The sequence below is a fragment of the Tyto alba genome, unplaced genomic scaffold (assembly GCF_018691265.1).
Source record: "Tyto alba isolate M040663 unplaced genomic scaffold, T.alba_DEE_v4.0 Super-Scaffold_6, whole genome shotgun sequence".
Classification (NCBI taxonomy): Eukaryota; Metazoa; Chordata; class Aves; order Strigiformes; family Tytonidae; genus Tyto; species Tyto alba.
Genome location: NW_024881327.1, coordinates 12,731,586 through 12,753,024, shown reverse-complemented (window position 1 = coordinate 12,753,024; position 21,439 = coordinate 12,731,586). Strand labels below are relative to the sequence as shown.

Sequence of the window (21,439 nt, the reverse complement as noted above, 5' to 3'; positions counted from 1 at the left end):
AGGGAAGCTAATGAAGATAAAAATTCAACACAGCTCGCCAGCCAGCTCTGCAAATCCATGTTCATGGGAAGGTTTTCACAGCTACTCAAGCAGAAGAAAAAGCCATGTAGCCATAGTAAAGGTATTTCAGGAGTGGCCCATCCAATTATCCTGAAAACTATAAAGGGTTACTAATTGTAAATATTGAATTTGGAAAAACAAAAGTGTTATAATCCCTTGGCCTGGTTGACTTGCAGCCAACTGCAAGCAGTTCAAGAGGAAGAGAGGAACACAAAAATGAAGGAAAAATATCTAACAGATACAAATCAAGTTTTACATGCTACATTAACGTGATCAACATTCAAATCCAAATTCTTTTTCCCCACTGTAGTTATAAAAAACCCCACCATGCTATTTCTGCTATTCAAAATTTTTCAGGACAAAAAAAAAATCTCTGCTGCAAAAAAAGAAATTAAGTTCTATATTATTCTTTGCTCTTATGCCCACTTAGAAGGACAAAATAACCACACAGGAGCCTCTGTGGTTAGGCACTTGCCTAGCAGCATCAACAGAAAACAGGAGTTACTGATAAAATTCCTAGCCTTTTTTATTATTATTTTTTGACTGATCTTTCTCAAGTTTCCATTGTCATAACAAGATGCTAAAGGAAATTAAAAACACAGTTTCGAAAGTGGAAAACATTTCTCCTGTTCTTTGCTGTCAAGACAACTGCATTTTCGACAGTAGATGGGTAAAATGTAACCTCTTATCCCAATGAACAAAAATTAATAAAACCAATGAAACTATATAATTTAAAGCACATAAAAAAGATTTGTCTCTTTCTGATGAAAGCAATCAGTCAAAATATGCAGTTCCCAATCCACTGAAAGCAGTCTTCAGTAAGAACATTCATATCAAGTTTTGACAAGAACCAAAATTCTGAGCAAAAGAGAGATGGACTCATCCCTGCCAAAATTGCCAAAAGAAATTCTACAGAGCACCAAGGTTGCAAAGGGAATTTCTGCTTGACATCAAATGATTCTCCACAGGGTCCCATTGCACACATTTTCCCTTTTTTCCCACTACTCCCAATGCAGGATCAAACTCCTCTTCACTCCAGAATGCTGCACTTACTCAGTCTTGAAAGATTTTCTGGGGGTTCAAGTCCAATTCCTCTAGCACCATAAATGTCACTGCTAAAGGCCATCCAACTTGCATGCTGAAAACTGAATAAACCTGTATCTTATATGAGTTGAATTTTAACCCAGGCACTTAACCTTGTTATTCTAGACTGGAAAATCTGAACACCTACTTGCCTTACAGCCTAAAATCACCCTTCTGTTTTACAACAGGTCCCACTATGTTCAAATGCCTGAGCACACTGGAGCTCAGCAGATGTGGCTGACTGTGCTGCTTCTAAGGAGAAATAGGTGGGGTAATATGTCTCTATTGCACTATGCTTTGGCTTTGTGGGCATTAGTTTGGAGTTTTGAGTTCTGGGTGATTTTGTTCATACACCTGATCCTGGTTCTCACATATTCCTGGTGGATGTCCTGCTCCACAGGTGAATAATTCATGGAGAACAAGTTGCTCATAACACTGCCTGTAGTACCAGCTCTGCTCTGCGTTTATTAATGATCACTAGGAGGAGGACTTATACCTTGGTCTTCTATTCCTGTGGCAGCATCCACCGAGCCACTGAATCCATCTCTGGCTTCTTTACTTTGCACTTGTTATGAACACTGAAATACTCACTGATTCAGACAAACAGCCTGGGGTCAGGGCGGGCACCTGGACAGTCCAGCACCAAGATTTAGATTTCTCTCCTCCCCCAATTTGATTCAGAGTCCAAAACCTGACAAACCCTCCAGATGGTACACTATTGATTACTTTAGTCAGTCTGTCTCTCTTTCTGCAGTCTCAGATTTTAAAATAAAATGCTTTATTCAAAAGCAAAGATAAGAAATTTTTTTAAGCTTTTAATTTTTTTTTTTTTTTTTAAATTCAGGAATGCACTTATGTATAGAGACATTTTTCCATTTTCCATTAGATTCAAATATGCATTTAGCTGGACTTTTAAGCTAAAGAGAAGTATACTTTCAAGTAAATCACAGTTCTCTACTAACACTAGTTTCACTGTGATAACATGCAAATTCCCAACGCTTTCCAGCCCAATTACATTTCACTGAAATTTTACAAAAGATTTGCAAAAGCTAGCAGAAAGTAAAGAATCAGTCACTGTACCTTCATCTACTGCATAGCATTAAATAAAGGAAGGAAATGGTACTCTTCAGCAGGTTTACAGCAGATTTAAGTACTGTGCTGAACTGGAACAGCAGGTCCCAGTTTACCAAGGTATTGAACTACCTCTTTACCTTTAGTACTAAGTAGTTTGTTTCATTTCTAGAAGGCTGCTTATGTATTTAAAGTTGCTTTAGAGAGAGTATCATGTTAGTACTGTGCCAGATCCATCTTTTCTATCAGCACAGCAACATAGGCAAAGCAGTCAGACACAGCAACATTTATTTTCAACTCACTAGAAAATGCACCATCAACAATGTCTCTGTAAATTGCAAGTATATCTTTCAGTCACACCATAAATTGCATGTCAGCCTTTAGAAACAGCTGAAACAGATCACAGCTTAAAGTACCAGGTGCTGATATATATACATTTTAAAAATCACATTACACAGCTCTACCTTTTATCATGAACACAAAGGGAACAGGTGAGCCATTCATTTACCTCAAGTAGCTAACCAAGAATAAAATACTCAGTCTGCTGTTGGTTATTAAATACTGTTAGTTAATAAGTATCATCAAAGCTGTATAACTTATCTTTTTACCTAATGAAGCAAAAAGGAGTACGAGATAAAAGATGCAAAAATTAAGTTTTAATGTTGTAAGAAGAGAGAGCAACTTAATTAAGATCAAAATATACACTTGGAATATCTGTTGCTTTGTGATGCAAATATAAGAAAAAATTATATACCAGATAACAAAGCAATGCCACTACTGTAAATCAACAACTGTTCTCAGGTGAAGTGGAAGTAGCAACTATTTTTACTAGAATGAAAAACAAAAACTGTAATACAACTTTCCATCTCTGAACAAATAACACAACGATAAAATGTTCCACATAACCCTTAATAATCTGTAAATTAAGAATCTGCATGCACTGACTCCACAGGGAAGGTCCTGCCATTCGCACTGGCAGACAGAGGAACAACACATCTGTCAGGCACTACTGCCAAAGGCCTTCAGTCACATTAGCACAACATTCTTTGGGATACAGATATCCCTTGGATTAAAAAAGGTAACATTTCCTCCTTAAGGTCATCAAATTAAAATAATTTAGGACAGAGCTGTACAATCCTACTGGACAAATGAAGAGGGCTTGAAGCATCCTGGGTTACCCAGGTGCCCCACCCAGGGTATCCATTTTCCTGCATGCCCACAGCTCTATCCTTGCTCCAAGGCATCCCTAGGTGTCCTGAATGCAAAGAAAGCCTTGACATGGACATCCTGGTGCAGAGTGGAAGAGATGCAAGAGCCTGGCATGTCATCTTATTCCCCCACTGGAAGGAAACAACAGCAGCCATCTTCAGAAGAGAAGACAAACCCACAGGAGGTGGGTGTATGCTAACAGGGATATGGAGGCAGAGCAAAATACACCGTGATCTCCAAATGTCCACACGTGGTTAAGACTGGTGTGGGAACAGGAAGAAAGTCCTCTGAACTTCAAAAGATGTAGAACAGAGCCTTTGAGGATGAGCCCATTCTGAATTACAAGGAGCACAGTGAAAAAACATGAAAATCACTTCATTTTTGCAGTGCTGTTTTCTACAACACTAAGATATAAGACGGTACTCCTCTGAGCTATCAACTCCCTTTTGTTCATTTGTTTGTTGGATGGTTATACACAGGAATGGCAGCTTTTATTTCAACAGTATGGATAAAAGTATTGCACTGAAATTTAAATGTCAAAGAATACATACTCAAATGTCAAATACCAACAGACAAATGCCAACAGAGAAATGTCAGAAATACGCCTGTGTCTCCCCCTGAATACAACTATATCTGCACAAATGCAAGCCACAGCACGATGTGTAAAAGGAAGAGTTTTTCTGCAGTTCCTTTGGGATGGAAACACCACCAGTGTCAATAAAATCAGTATCTGTCAGCAATCTGACTGCATTACGCCAAGTACCCGACTGGCAACATGTCTAGCCTAAGCGATCCATGGCCTGCAATGTGGTGGATAGCATTTACAGACATCATAGTATAAAAATCTGTATTTCAGGCAAATTCCACTCCTGAATTTGCTAACTTGTCACTAGACGAATGACCCCAACACAATGAACTTCCACATGAATTCTCCCACTGCTTTCCAGGTATGACAGCCCTTGAAAGTTGAAGGAGAGGACTTGCAGCCAGTTTCTAGTTTCTGCTGAATACATGGCTTCATTTGGCCAATAAAACCAAGCAGGAACATGAATTACTGGTGTTTCCTAGACTGTTTGCTTTTTTGAGTAGTTGGAATATTAACCTGTGAATATAAATGAACTTTTCAGAAGTAACCAAAAGACTCAAGAACCCAAACAGACTTCAAGCAGAATTTGGACTCTTGAGAAATTCGAGTGCATTCTAAAATTTTACTTGCTTTAATTAAAACTGATTGATTGTTCCTTAGGAAAAAAAAATTAAAAAATTATTCACACACTTGGTGTGAACTTCTGGTCCCAATGACTTCAATGGGCCTTTTGTCATTATTTCACCCTTCATTATGTCCTATAAAAGTACTTGGAAACACGTTAATTAGGGAAGATGCATTTGTTTAGAAATTTCAGTCAGTCTGCTAATTGCATCTGCTTCCACTAGAGTTGAGAAATAAAAATGGTTATATAGTTCTGTAGTCAGACCACTAAATACATGAAAATCTGAAGTGCACTTTAATTAGTGTAGCTAACAAGAGTATATTTGACTCCTGTAATTGTTGTGAATTGCTTCCAACATTAATGGCTCATACACTGTAGAGTAAAACTTAATCAAAGATTAAATGTGAACTTTTGTCAAAAGAGTAAAACTAACATATGGCATTTTCCCCTTAAAAAATTTCTTCTCTATCTCTGATGTAAATATTTTCGGATCCCCAGCTTGTTTTTTTTTAACTTTGTGACATTGATTATAAATGCCATATTTATTTTAAATCCCTTTACTATTCAATTTAGCATAAAAATTTACAATATTTAATTGGAATAATTTTGATATATTTTTTTTAAAGATGTTTCCAAGAACAGTCATCACATTCCGACAATAAATACAGAAATTTCTTTCTAAAGAAAATTCCTTTCTCTACATCAAGATGCTTTCTAAAGCTGTCTCTGGATCACTGAATGCTGTTTAGAAAAAAAATTGGAACAGATCAAATCTGTTCTGCTCTGGACACTTTCTTCTTTTTAACCAGCTGCAGCGCATCACAAAACTCTAAGGATAGACATTTATAGTTCAACCTTCAATGGAAAATTTTCTTATAATCTCTATATTTCATTTTAAACACTCATCTTGCCAAACATTCAAAAATACATACTTTCAGTATCTTGCTTTTTAACTTTGCTTTTCTCCTGAACAGGGTCCTGTGACATTGATTTTCATGGTCTAACTATATTCTGTGCAAAACTATTCTCCTTGACAAACTTCAAATCTATTTCTTTTCAAAGACAGTGAACATCTCTTTGTCCTGGAACTATGATAAAGGATAAACAAGAAAGGTTCAAAAAGCCTGTTCGCACTATCTCACTGTTTTGTACAACTTACGTGTGTCCACAGTCATTAATCTCTTCTTTAAAAGTAAATGTACCACAGTTTAAATTTGCACTATACATCTAAATTACACCATCGGAAAAGTTGGAAAGGCCATGAAATCTTTTTGTACTTCTATATTTCCAACACCTTTCTGTGGGTCTCTCATTCTCTTCTTTTTGTGAAATGGAAGAACACAATCTAATGCTTCATTCAAGCATGTACCCAGACAGGCCTGAAGTCAAAAAACAGCCAAAGTCAGCCAATTAAATTAAATAAAGAGATAGAGAGTTGTCTTAGGAAGGACTACCTGGTTGCTTTAAAGACTAAATAGCTTCTCGATACACAGCGTGGAAAATAAATCAAGTCAAAATATGTAGAAACAGACTGAATTTATAGGTGAGGGAATAAGGACTCATCCAACATTCTGGTCACCTAAAGACTTTGCAGTGTGCCCCTCCAAACATCAACAAGATCGAGCTCTGTTTAGTTTCTGACGCATCTGTCAGGAACTCTGCTCAAAGTGACGTAACTATAGGCACGTGTGTACATTGAGATATAGACAAAGATGAAACAGCAGGGACAGAATAACGATTCCAATGAATAGTGGAGTAGAAATTTCAGGATTTCAAAGACACTTTTAACTTATTTATCTCTTCCTTCTTTCAGAGCACTTATCTGTTACTGCAGAAGGTATGCAGACAAATGATGTACTTCATCATATAGTGACACTGACACATGGAACCAGTTTACATATATTAAGACAGCTTTCTCTTTCATTTGCTTTCCGACAATCACTTCTCACATATAAAAACCAGTGTGATGTAATACACTAAATGAAGAGATCTTGGTATTATCTTTCAGGAGGTCTGTCTTTGAAGGAGAGTTGCTCCTGGGAAAGCCTATTAGTCTTTCATTTTACCAAGAGGTACCCATATGAATTTTGCTGCTTTTGCCATCCCAGATGGGCAGCTGTCCAAAGTTAAGGATATACATTGCAAACAGAGATCTGCTTCCACCATTCCTTACATAGGATTTAAATTTATTTTTACAGACTAGCAAAACTGAAATACCAAGAAAAACTAATGTTGCTGGAGATGTATGCCATTTCCTCAAACAATTGAAGTCCAAGTATTTGGACTTTGTCTGGCAGCTGAACACATAACATTACACTTATTCTGTACAAGTTAATGTCTACTAAAACATCATGCCCTTATTTCATGAAGACAAGAGATTACAGAAATTTTGTCCATGTTACAACAGATTTTCTCTTTCTGTACCTATAAATTTTAATCATCTAATCGTTGCAGCATCCCACTCTGACCATAACTAGCAAATGCCAATGTCAGTGCTCTAAACATTATTCAGTGTAAAATTCGTTATTTTGGAAATTAGTTGCAAGGGTTTCAAAACAACATCTTTCACTGGTCTTTTGAGACAGGCAACGGGCAGCTTAGCACATCCTGTATGACAAACACCACCTTGATCAACACAACCTACTGCAAGGCTTCTTTGCAATAATAAAATAGATGGGTATCTAGAAGTTCAAGACTTCTCTCCCATTTCTTAGTGATACACAACAGCATGTTATCTGCCACCAAACACTTTTCCATTAACATGGAACATAAAAAAGGTTTTAAAAAAATCAGTAAAAATAATCTCTTATTTGAATACATGTAGCCTCACCTTGCGGATCCCTCTGCCAAGATCTTCTCCATAATTTGTACCCAAAATTTCAAAATGCACATTGGGATTTCCCCCGTTTTCTGCAAATTCCAGTTCTCCAGTCAAGCCATTCACTCCACCCTATTGGAAAAAAAAGGAGAATGGAGTGAAAATTCAGAAGTAGACAATTATAATAACCTTTTGTTTCTCCAAGGGACTTGTGCACTGACTATGTAGAAAGCAAACACAACTACCAGAATTTGAACCAGAATTTTCCAGAGACCACATTTCCCTAAAAATTCTGAAACCTAAATTGCTCTTCACAGAAGAATAAAACTCAGCAATGCTAAGCAGATGCAATACAAGCAGTAGTCTTAGTGTATCTGCATTCCAGCTTTTGTTCTTTGACCCATCAGCATATATGTATAGACATTATAGTCCCATTAATAAAAAAAAGTTTTGTAGCTAATTTTAATGGAAGAATAAATAAAGATAAATATATAAAAGAAATTGCACAAAAATTAGCTTTGTTTCTTTATTTTTTCTTTCCCCCCTAAATGTTTCTCACCCCAAAGAGATTTCCACATAAGATCAGGTTGACTTTATCCAAAAGTTAAGTGTTTTTTGATCCCAACATAAGTGATCAGCACAAATGAAGAGGACTAGTCTAGCTGAATGCAATACTTAAAATATATTCCGAGGTTAATTCAACATGACACTCATTTAATCTTTTTTTAAGAACTGTGACAGCCTGAACTGTAAAATCAACAGAGCCATGTGAAATGCCTACAATGAAAACCTTTAGCCTTAAAAAATTCCTTCAGTTTTCAGTATCAGGAAAAATTAGATGTTTAACTCACTCCCTCAAAAAAATTTTAACAATATTTTAAGTACATAGAAGAAAAAAAATATCTGACTTTGGTGTAAACCCATATGAAATACATACCTTTTCTTCAAAACATAAGGCAAGAGTTTTGCAACTGTGATTGCTCTTTCAGTTGAATTTTATTATTTTAACTGAAAAAATGGAAAATAAACTATTGCTAGATAAACTACCTAGGAAAGCACATGAGCCCTTGCTGAATCATGATTTTAAAAGCTCTACTGTTTCACCTTCAGTTTGGAGAAAATTCAGGAAGGAGTACAAAATCTGCATCTCCATTTCAGATAAATATGAACTAACAAAATTTTTTCATCCTTTTATAAAACATTTATATGATTATAATAAAAATAAGGAAGTTGACCATTGAGATAATACCTTTAAAACTTACTAGAGATTAGTATTGACACATAAATATCTCAGGAAGTGCCATTTTCAGTTAAAAACAAGATAATACCTAGTGCGTGTGTGTATGTGTATTTTTAATATTTTAAAAATATTTTCTATAATATTTACTTTTTGGATGAGATACTAGATTTTTTTTTTTTTTTAAAAGGAAAAAACAACATTATGATTAAGTGTATATCTGCAGAGTCTTTTGCAGGAAGATTCCATGTCATTTTGCTCTTGGTGAGAGCCAGCCAAGCAATTTCAATGCATGTCGCTACAGTTAGCATGACACTGAGGTTACTTATTAGCTTGAGCACAATCATGTAATAATCACACCATCCTGGCTTTTATATCGGGGTTAGCCCACCTCTGGCTGGTTCCGAGTAAGGACGGAGTGAAGCTTGTGTTTACCTGCAAAATCGTTTGAACATATCCTTAGGTAAACAACTGAGTTTCACAAATATGAACCTTTTCCACTAACTTAAATTTGACTACATCCTATTCATGAACCAGAAATAAAAACCTGTTCCACATACATTTTTTCTCATATGGTCTCATCTGGCTTTTTTGATTAAGCCAGAATTTCATGGTACATGTGATGTAGAAATGCCTGCAAAGCAGCATCGTTCTGCAAGGCTTGGGATCCCCACCTGACACCTGAAAACCTCCATCTGGCTGACTTGCCCTCCTTGACATCTGGTCCTAGTCCTGCACCACACTAACCCCTTACTATATACTGGTTTTATTACATTATACTTCATATTTCCTATATAATTTCCTAAAACTTTCCCCTTCAATATGAATTAAAACTGTGGGTCTGAGGTAGGTAAGGTATAAACATTAATTAAACTGTTAAAGATCATCTGAGCTGCACTATGATTTCTAGTGAGTCACAAGCAAGGTCTGGAAAAAGGAAGGGAAAACTCCGAAAAAAAAATATAAAAGAAAGGAAATATTCAAACAAAAAAATTAAAATCTGTTAACACAGATGCTTTGTACAGCAAAAAGTGTTTTTCTTTTTTCTTATTTTGTGACACAGTAGTTTTAAATTGGGAACTTTCAATATAGAAAATTAAAATTATTTTTCACATCAAGAGTGCTCCAAATAATTTATGGGAAATGAAGACAGAATAATGTCTAAAATGTAAATGATTTTTTGACACTTGAGACAGCAATTTAAAATTTTAGTCAACTTTTTGTTTGTTCGTTTTTTGTTTTTCATAGTCTTTGTCCCTCTTTGAGCAAATATGACAAAAAAAAAGAAGATCATTTGAAGAAGCATTACACCTCACGTTATATTTGAAGTAATGAAATTCACTTTTTAAGAAAACACAGAATTCTTTGGAAATACATGGCCCCTAACATACAGCACAGGTTAATGGACTTACCTACCATATTTTGGAATAGAATCTCTATCCAAAATCATTGTGTAAGCTTATTTACCTTGATTTTTAAATGGCTGAAACTGTTGGGGCAAGATACAACCTGCAAGTCTGTTAGCTATTTTTATTTGTCTGAAATCCGCCAGTAACCATAACAACAATTTTTCTCCTTCATCTAGTTTGGTAATTTTACCATGCTTTGAAAATTCCTCATGTAAGAGTGTCTTTGATTAGATCTTTCTCTCCTATACTGTGTACATCTGCAAAACAGTGTAACAAGAGTTCTGATTAGATGAGAATGCTCCTGGGTTGGAAAGAGCAGAGGCAGAAAGACAAACCAGTGAAAAACCACCCGTATAATACCAACAACAATACAAAATCTGGTAGAAACTTCTTGGAGGTCCTGATGCCTCCCCTCCGCACCTGGGACCTACTTTGCTGGACCTGCAGGCCAGGCAATCCTGTTATTGCTCTCTACTAGTCCTCATTGTCCCACTCAGCCTTTTTACAAGACTTACACAAGCCTATTTTATTGCTTAGAGCTGATAGAGTGGGACAGCATGCTGCCTAGGAAGAGTTTCAGGACACTGCTCCAATTTTTCTGCATAGTCTTTCACAGTGTGGACCCCTTTAAAACAGTTACTTGATTTATGGAATGTGTGTTATCCCTCTGCTAATGCAGAGTGGAAGGAGGTCACAGAGGAAATGGCCATCTGTATGACAGCTACTGATCCCATAACTTCCCGATGAGATTTTTTCCAATTTATTTTAGTGTTAATTATGATAATGGGTAAGAGTCAAAGAAATTTTTCATTTCACTTAACTTACAGAAACAATGCTATTTGGGGAAAAATGAAGACGCATTTATTATCTACTCTCTCAAATTCCTCCACGGTTGAGCTGCAACCATGGCATTTCCTGACACATTTAAAACTGAAGAGTAAAATGTCAGTTGTTAGGACAAAAATGTTTTACTTAGGTTTCTGATCACTGCTCTGGGCTTTGCAGAGCTGCTATAAGGCTTGACAATATAGTTAAAGCCTACTTGAGTCCCATCTAGACTGGCAAGATAAACTACAGTTTATATATACTTAGGCACTACTATACTGTAAGTCCCTGAAGAAAGCACTATTTACCTAGCAGTCAGGACCTCACTAGGGAATGTCGGCTTGCCAATCATCAGTTATAAAATATTGCACTTTCTCTCACAGTTCCTGTTCAAACTTCCTCTTTTTTTTCAAAATATAGTTATGCTCAGACACTAGCTATTTTGCAGTTAAGGTGGTTACAGTCAGGAAAAAATGCTATAAGCATTAAATACGAGTTTCACATTCTGTTGTTGAAAACATATGATATTGAAAAAGTTGAGTTTTTAACTTGACACACCATTTTTAGCTTCTAGTGAAAAGAGTCTAATCTACCACCTGAAAAGCAATTTGGCATCTTTTTCACATGTTATCACTGAACATCACTGACATTTCTGAGACCAGAACTAGCTGACAATTCCACCTATGGTTAATGAAACAGCATGAGGTACAGCTCATTTTCCATAAAGGAATAGGCTCTATGTTGCTGCTAGCACTAAATATTTGTTGTTTGTTAGTGAGCTAAACAAATATGACTGGGAAGAGAACAGGTAAGCATGAGAAAAGATATATTCAGTAACTTGATGTCATTTTTCCTGGTTGATCCTCCATATAATCCTACTTACGATTATTCTCAGGCTATTTGGGAAGATTAATTTTTTCAACAGTAGAATTATTTTCTCGTAATAGTTATTTCTCTCACTGTGAAATGGCTTTACTGAGAAATAAACAAGTGAGCATGTGTTTGAGGATAGTTCCTATTACAGAAGTGAATTTAGAACTAATTGCTAGAGCTGGCCAAATTCATTAGAAGGATTGTATTTCCTGATGAATGTAACTATTTATTCAGTTCCAGAATGGGTAGAAACAGATATTAGATTTTAATAATTGTAGTGGGCTTAAGATGTTTTTTCAGGCTTTGCCCAATCAGCTGGAGTTGTTTGTAGAAATAGTGATGCAGGAATCAAATGTCCAACAGTGAAAAATAACAAATTAAAATAGGGAATGATTAAGACAGCTATTTTGCCATTTCAAGAAACATTTGAAACTAAATCCCCTTATTCCCTACTCCTCCCTACTCATTAGCTCATTAATCATAAAGGAATTAGTTTATTTACTGCCAGAATTCTACTATTTTTAACCAGTGTTGCTGCAGGTAGAACGTCAGCATCCCTTTCTCTTACCTTCTTCACTGTGGAGCTTTATAGAGATTTCCTATCTCTTTTCTCATTTTCCCATCCAGAAAACAGAGAGATATTCCCTCTGCACCTGAAACACTGCCAAATATTCTTGTTTCTGGATCTCTGATTCTACAAGACAGATTTTCTTCTAGAAAAGCTTCCTCTAGAACTAGTTTCTCCTGCTTTTTTAGCAGCAAGGGCTCAGTTGTGCGGAGCAGTAGATGGCAACGTCACTTCCACTTTGATACTGCCAGGAGAGCAGCCACTTCTGTTGCTAGTTGCTAGTCCTTTTTTAAGGCAGGCAGGTTGGAATTAGCCATTTCTTCCATAACTCTTTCCCCACCACCACCATATTTGGGCTACAATGCAACACCCACTGAAACTACATCTGGGGTGAGGGATAATCTGGAACAAAATGGTGATTCCAGTTCTGCAATGGAGGACGTTATGACAATAGACTTAAAGTTGTGCGTAGGATGGAAATTTTTTTTCAAGGAGCATTTAAAAAATTTCAGAATGAAATTCAGCCTGAACTATGTTTTCTTATGATATTCCATTATACATTACATCTTTGAAACAGTGGTGATTTCAAAATTAAAATGCAGAACCTTTTATTCTGAAACTATTTAAATACCACATGGTAACTTTCTCCTGTTCTGTTTCAAAACTAAGGAAAACTGGTATGTTTTTGAGAAAAACTTTTTACTTCAGCTGGTTTTAGAGGATGTTCCAAGATGACAAGAGAGAAAAGATGTTTAAAGAAAAAAAAAAAAAAGATGGAAAAGGAAGCGTTCTCAAGAAGAGAGATGAAGTGTTTTTTTATTTTTCCTTTTATTACTTAATTTTATTGTTTTTGAGATACCTCATCAAACATTCATCAGTGTCAACTTTTTAATTTAAGAAGTACACAGCTGTGATCCTGGAGCTCTACATAAGTGCTTTAGTGAAACAAAAGGGAAAGTAGACCATGAAACTAAAGCAGAATTCCTCTTTCTTGTGTGACTCAAGCTTTCAGCTGCAATCTTTAGCCTTCCTCTGCCTAGGGACTGAAATGGTACAGACATACACACAAACAGGAAATGTCTGTATTACATTTTGGATTAAATTTTGACTTTTGATTTTAGCATGTTACTTCTAGAAATTCATCTCTGTCAACACAGTGGAGTATAAGGAGTATTTGGATTATTCAATTTATACCAGTAAAGTGGCTTATTATCAAAGCCATCTCATTCAAATAGCAGAGAAATCCAAAAGCAACAGGAGACAAGCCTGGTTAGCCACACGTCAGAAATTTCCTTGGCATTTGATTAATTTTATATCAAGCTAACCACAATCCCGGAATTTCCACTTGCTCCAGCCTTCTTGGATGCTTTTGTATTTCTCCAGGCCATTTCTCTTCATGTTTCAGGGTTAAGAGCTACATAAATTGATCTTCAACACAGTACAGCTCTTCTGTGAAAGGTCACCAAAGTTTGTTTTAATAGTCACATTATTTTATGAGGTGAGATTTGGAAGAAGATAAACTGGATAGCTAGGATGACGTGGCAAATAATGGAATAAACTATTCGAGATGCAAAGAGATGGGATGGTAGTAAGAAACAGCATAAAAGATGTTTATGTAGGAAAACAGGATCAGTCTTCCAACCACACAACTGAGTAAATGACTGTGATGCAAAACAGTCAGCAGCCCATTCCACGATGGAGTACCTATAAATTTAGAGATGCTAGTAGGGCTACCAGACTTTGTCTTAAACTCCAGCTCAGATAGCAAATTCTAATTTAAAGTGGAGGTAGGTATTTTGCCTTTTCTGGCTGAGGTATCCTATTTGGATTTGAGTAAGTAGAAATAGCTTTTAGTTTATTAATGAAAAAGTGTGCAATAGTATTTACAAAATGCAAACTGAGAAGAAAAGTCCAGAACTAGCCTTGCCTGAGGCATAGCTTAAAACTCATGGGACTGCCAGATGTGATTCTGAAATTGCTCTAATAGGTTAACAGCAATACAGTTTAGAGTCCCTTAAAGCCATATCTTGCCCCTGAAATAAGAAATGTGTCCTGGATTATCCTTGCAGTCTCATGACTTCAGACTATTAGAATGGCAACTGGAGACAGCCACCAAAAAAACCCTTGAGCTGTTGCATTTTGTAGCTAAGGGAGATTGACCTGGGACTGGGGAAAAATTAAGTGGTGTTCAAAGAAGCCTTACATTTTGCCTGCATCATCATAATTTCTGGTGTAGTTAAAGACCTAACACGGAACGGTAATTTCTCGAAACAACATTATATTTTAAAGTATTTTTTACGTCCTTTTAATGAAAGCCATAAATAAAGTACCTTTTTTTTTTTTTTTCTTTTAACTGGCCTGGGTTTTTTTGTATTTACAATGTAGGTACTGCCAGCACTTTACATGTAAGTATACATTACCAGGAAGTACATGCAGATAAATGAGAAGACAGTTTTATGAAAGACATAATAACATCAGAAGACTGAGCTGAATAACTTATAGGGAAGGGTAAACTACCAACCTATGCATATTTTGACTAAATACTGACCCAGAAGGCTGTGATAATTGTCTCTAAGTATACAGAATCTGTAAACATCATGAAGAAAGGGAATAGCTAAAAAAAAATACCTTTAAAGTCTGAAGAACAGCAGAAGCATGGGCATGAACATGATTAAGGTACGAAATAATAATCACAGGGAAGCAGCAAGAGCTTAACATTGGTTAAAGCTCAATAGAGACTATTATAGGGAACAGTTCTGCAATGGCAGGATATAGACTACGTGAGTTAGGGTTTTCTTCACTCTCGTTTCTATTATTTCACTATACTGATGTCAATAGCAGTGCAACAGCAAATTCCAAAGAACATTACCCAAGTGTAATTCTGCAACCTTTTTTTTTTAAAACAAATTCAGTAGTAAATTTATCTGCTTTACCTCCTAACCTCTGACACTTTTTCAATAGGATATTATTTGTACTTGAAAATTCTACTAGTTTGGTAATTTTGGTAAACAAACTCATTGACTTAATTTCAAATGTGCTCATTACGACATGGAAATAAACCCCAAACAATTAAAGACTATTTTCATTCAGAAACTGCATATATCAAAAATACTGCTTTGAAAAGACACTGCTGGTACTGGCAAAACCAGTATGTACCTCAGAGGAAATACTGCCTAATGTAATTATTATAGAAATCAAAGACAAGGAAATGCAGGGAAAAGGTACCTTCTTGATGGTTTCCAACATGGATCGTCCTCCTTGCCAGGGTTTAGAGTTTTTCCTGATGCAGGTGAGGCTGGCCATGCTGTGCCACTTCCTGTCCTCCAGCTTCTTATGAAAGGCATTCGCCAACAGGAGGACAGTGTCGTATATATACAGGTTTGAAATCTGCAAAGGCATTAAAAGGGGACTATTAGCATTATTATTTGTGCTCTCCTGCAAGCAACCATAATTTATAATTTGTTTTGTCTCACCCACGATCCTCTGCTAATTAAACCACTTATTTGGTATTAAGAAGAAACCGTAAGAGTCAAAAAGTCGTATCTTTGGGTCTGGTAAAAACTGCAGCTAGGGGCTCTCACACTACAAGTGATTTGCAGCAACGAGCTACACACGTGTGAAATACAGGCAGCCCAATCACTGGCACAGCTCCACTTGCAGGATTTAAAGCTCTACTCATGAATGTAAACAGAATTTATTTTATTTTTAATCAGTTGCCTGCAACTTTCAATTTTTCAGTCACCAGGTATCTAGACACCATAAAACTCTCCAAGATTGTTTTGTTCTTTTGAAAAACAGAGAGTCCAAAAATTTAAACCAAATCATTTTATTGTGTTTTTTGTTCCTGATTTTTGCAGTCAATTCTGATTGAGGCATTTTCTGGAATTAAATATGACCCTATTAAATCTTTCTCATTGTGCACTTGCATGCTGATTCTGCAATTTATAGTGTTTCTTGTCAGAGTATTCGGCAATGACTGTTAATTCCTTGCAGGACAAAACTCTTACCGAGTAAATGTGTATATGTTTCACTGTGAGCAGAGTTACATACATATGGTGTGAGGAAGTTCCAGTTTGGCATCAAAAAGAGAACAGTTGAACTCAAGAAAAGAAACTACTTGCATGCCAGTTCCACTTACCCATGTACTATATATGTACTTTTAAATGCATGCAGTACAAAGTCGGAATTGTATCTTTTAAATCTATGTAAAAGAACAGAAGCTGATAATACATGAACACTTCTGAAACATGTAATTTACAATACAGCTTTATTTCAGTCATTTCTGTCCTCAAATGGCAGGAACATTTAAATTACTAACAGTGTCATAAAGAGAAACCTCAGCTCTCCTGAACAGAGGTTATTGGGAAGCGAAATGATGTTCAGAAACGAGAATGACCTTTGGGAATATTATTTTTAGATAACCTATTTGTCATTTGAAGCCATGGGGCCTGAAGTTATTGAGGGAAACTCAAGTTTCTTCAGCTGCACTATGAAGGAGGCTGTAGAGCATTCCTAGTGCCTGAAAACAAATTAGCCAGCAGCAACTTGCTGAGGCAAGGTTGCCGGGTTTTTTTTCTCCATCAGTCACAGACAAGCCAAAAGACATCTCGAAGATTTGTGGAATATGTCCACTGCTCTGTGTGAAGATTTCTTCATACAGGTGGTTTGCTCAAAACCTTAAAAGATGAAGAAAGCTTACAATAGGAAAGCATGGCAATTTTGTGGAGAATGCCCCTACTCGGCCTCTTAAAAACATCCAAAGACAAGGAAAGTCCTGCATCTATTTGGAGGGGGTGTATGCCAATGACCTGGAATAACGCTGAAGATCTGAGACACTGATTGGCAAATCCACACATAACTTTAAAAAAGGAAAAAAAAAAAAAAAAGAATAGGCTCTTTTCCTGTCTAATTACTCATTTCCATATAACCTGTTCTTTATGTTTTTATTTTCTTATGTTAATTCAATTTTTATGCTGGCTTTGCCTGTGTCATCTGCAATCTACTCCGTACAGTTCTCAGAGGAAGGTTTAGTGACAGACTTCTTCCTTGCCTAGCATCTGGGAAAGAGGTCGTCTTTCTCTTTACCTTGCCAGAATTTCCTAGGACATTTTGTTTTCCACATTTTATTGGAGAAGATCTAATGGTCTGCTGCTTTCCCTACTGATAAACTCCTGGGATCCTCCACTGCCTTTGTAAGTCTACACTGTTAGTACCACAAATGCACACAACTTCTGATTCTTCTTTCCCTTTTTCTCTACATGACAATGATCCTTCAACTCCATCTTTCTGAAAGATGCTTCTTTATTCTTACTCAAGCTTCTCCCATGACTCCAGTGGCTGTTAATATTTCCACTTCAATATTCACCCAGGAACTGATTTACTTTCTGCAGATGCACAGGCTAAGCATCACTGAATGACAGGATTAAAAGCATGGACTGAGGATCTGGGTTCAGATTAGTCAAGCATTTTTAAATTAACTCGGATTATTTGTCTGTGTATTGTAAAGCTACAAAGAATTCAAAGTATTTCAACTAAAATCATATTTCCCCAAAGAAGTCAGCACCACAGGGACATTTATTTGAGGGGAGAGAAGGAATTACTACTATGCTGTCAGGCAAGTTTATTTTACATAAGCCTTTACCAAAGGGAAAAAAAGCCACGACCCTCTAGAGAGCAGAGACAATAAGGTCACTAATGAGACTAAATTGGTACATGAAGGGCTACAGATGCCAAGTCATCATTTCCCAACAAAATGACATTGCTTTCAAGGTAGCTTCCGTAACCTATTATCATGGGAATAGAAGACTATTGTCGCAGGTCATGAGGAAGGATGCAATCACTAATCTAAGAGTAATATAGCTGGGCCTTCATCAAGTATTAACAGGGCTCAGGAGTACAGAGTTCAGCAATTATTAAGCATTGCTATTCTTTCACTAATAGTTCAGCTTAACATTTGCAGCAATCTATCACTGATAATGCAAAGATATAGACACTACGATTAATTTCTGCTTCTCAGAATGACCCTTCCTTGTCAGTACCAGGAGTATGCTTCATTAGTAACTGTCTGGATGCACAGTGGGGCTGTAATTTGAAGTCACTTTACACTTTTATTCATTTCCCATGTAAATTTACTGGGACATTTAACGCATTGCCTGGTACCCATTACTGATCCTTTATTTATTTCAAGTCTAGCTAATGGCTGTACACTTGCATTACCAAGTACTATCTAACTGCATAGCTTCCTGTTGATGCAATTCAAAATTCAGATGTGATTTTTTGTTCCAGAATGTAGAAGAAAGCTATTTAGCAACCAGATTAAGTATGAGTGGTTACTCTGGATTAATGGCATTTATTTTATGTATACCTAGACCATTGCGCATAGATATTATATAGAAGGGTTATAGCACTAAATACTTCTGTGAATCCAGTTTTTAACTTCCTGCTTCCAAAATGATACAAATTTATAGAAAATGTTGTTTCAGCTAGGACAATCCCAGACACATAATGAGAGATCTTCACCAAAATATTTTTCAGTGTTTTAATAAAGATGCTGAAAAAAATTAATTATTCACACAGACTTTAGTGGGAGTAATTCAGAAAAAAATAAATCAAGAAATCCACCCTTATAATTTCCAGAGAATATTTCTGATTAGTCACACTTTGATGGCACAAAATAAGCATTAGAAATTTCAATTTATAAACTGTTCCAACTCCCCACTGGAACAGAAGTTAATTTATAATATTGTTTGGGAGAACAAAGAAACAGCGAACAAACCCCACAGCTACTCAAAGCTCTGTGCATCAGACGAAGACACAGGGGAAACTGTGTCAGAGTTTTTATTCCTTTCGCTTCTTGGTGTTGTATCAGCTACTAATGAAGTGCAGCCATCTTGGGGAAAGCATGAAAAAAAAATCAACTCAACTGTGCAGAACAGTTAAACCAGTCAAGCTTCCATCATTCCTTTGAACTAAAACATTATGAAAGCTTTCAATAGGAATATTATAGCTCTCAAAACTGATTAAGAAGCACAGCTTAAGGTATAAGGTCCAATGTAACACATTAAATGGAATTTGCCAATTTGTAGACAGTAAACTTTGATTTCTAGAACTTTTCTTTCCTAGAATCAGTTCAGTGTTGAAGTGAAAATGAAATGAAAGTGAAGTTGAAAAGAAAAATAAATCAAAACATGAAGACTCCCATCAATACACGATTCTTGTTTTCTGCCTTGCTGTAGTTAGCAACTTTGTTAACGAAAACTGTTCTTTGCAATCTCTACCAGCTGCACACAGTCACAGCCTCAGTTTTACACGTTATCCATAGACTACCACAGTTCTCCCTATGACCATGCTGCCATAACATAATCGTGCAACCTAAAGAATTTTCACAGTTCCTAAATGGCCTCTAGAGATATCCTGTGCATCTGCTGACCTTACACCACCCCATTTATGCTAAGAACTCTAATAGGATCATGTGCATTGTACTATGGCCAAAGTTTTTCATGTCATCAATAGTTGCTTACTGGCTGCTTTATGAACAATTAGTGAGGCAAAGACTCTTACAGCTAACCTGAAATGGGGCTAGATGAGCCACACTTCTTCTTTTCCACTTACATATTTTTAATTTATCAAGGACACCCACCTATTTCTCTCCCATTGTTTTCTCTCAGTCCTTTCAGCAGCACAAGATGACTGCTCTTTACTGCTAAGTCAGATATTCTCCTCCTGCACTGTTGCCAATTCAGACACATTTTCACAACTTCATAGATGACCACACAAAAAAACCCCAAAGTAAAATTGACATCTGAAGCCACTTTCACACTCCTGATTTGCCATAGCTTTGCCATGAGGAAGCCTAACCACATATATGAGAGAGATCGAGGGCTTGTTCTTGGAAAAACTATGTGAAGGCAGGAGGACAGTGACCATGATCCTGTCGCTGACTTCATGTGGTAGGAAGGCTCTTACAGTTAATTGTGATTTGTAATTAACAACCCTGAAAATATGGCATCTTTGGAACATAGGCATAGATTTATCTGTGTACACCAAGACACTCGAAACAGATGATATGGGTGCTCCCCAGGAAGATTTTCCTATTGATAACACATTTGAGGCTTAGAGAAGCACAGTAACTCAGGAAACATTGCTTTATGGGGAAGAAATTATTCTCGGTGAGAAGACATAAAATAAAATTTATCAGGGCAACAAGCAACTACCCCACTGCCTGGAGATCAGGTGGCTTTTTTGGACTTTTTTCTCAATTGCTGTGGAGCGAGCAAGTTGTTCTTGTCCATCAGTCACACTCACCCCTCCACCCAAGTACCTTCTTGTCATGCTATAAGCCATTAAACTACATGTCAGAGAAAACATGAAAAATAAACATTAAATTACACTAAGCCCCTGCAGAAAAACTTTGAACCTATCTAGAAAGACAGTTCCCAAGTGGGAGTACACTGGTATATGAACTACCTCCATGCTTTGGGAGAAAGGGTCCTTTGGATCACAGAGTGATGAAGATATTCTGTGGTTGCCACGGAAACAGCGCTGACTTATGTTTTGGGGGACTGGAAACGTCTGTCGAATAATTGTTAATCTTCCGATTGACCTTCTCACCAGCTCCTGCACATCCACATCATTTATCTCCTGAAGGATAAGGCAAGGGAGAGAATATGCATAAAAGTTAAAATACAGAAATGTTACCATGAGATTATAACCATAAAAATAAACTGAGAGGACCAAGAGGTGTGTGACTGATACACAGCTATTGTCGAGCTCTGCCATAGCCTCAGAAAGAATGTATGCATGCTCATTAAAACAACTGAAGTACCACCTTTATGGTAATTGCAAAAGTTTAAAGTGTCCTGTGTCCAGACTTCATTGAATCTTTGTAGATGGCACTGGGCTTAGTTATTTCATTTGGGGTTTTCTCTCCCTTTCCTTTTACCTTTGATCTTTTACGTAAAAGTGTTTCATAGCATTGTTGGCAGATAATGTGTAAATCAGTAGGAAGCCATACCATGATGTATTTCTAAGTGTAGCATTACCTAAGAGCTGTGAAGGTACAGACAATTATTCAGT

At 36.6% G+C, this 21,439-nt stretch overlaps 1 protein-coding gene across 3 annotated transcripts in view; it reads right to left on the bottom strand.

Moving 5' to 3' along the window:
- Positions 1-21,439, bottom strand: part of GRID2 (glutamate ionotropic receptor delta type subunit 2) — a 746,686-nt gene that overhangs the window by 210,457 nt on the left and 514,790 nt on the right. For all 3 annotated transcript variants that reach the window (XM_032999394.2, XM_032999395.2, XM_032999396.2), the window contains 3 exons: positions 20,831-21,004; positions 15,590-15,751; positions 7,465-7,584 (listed from right to left, as the gene is read on the bottom strand). In XM_032999394.2, coding sequence (XP_032855285.2) covers positions 7,465-7,584; positions 15,590-15,751; positions 20,831-21,004 — 456 coding nt within the window. The remainder of the gene's footprint in view (positions 1-7,464; positions 7,585-15,589; positions 15,752-20,830; positions 21,005-21,439) is intronic.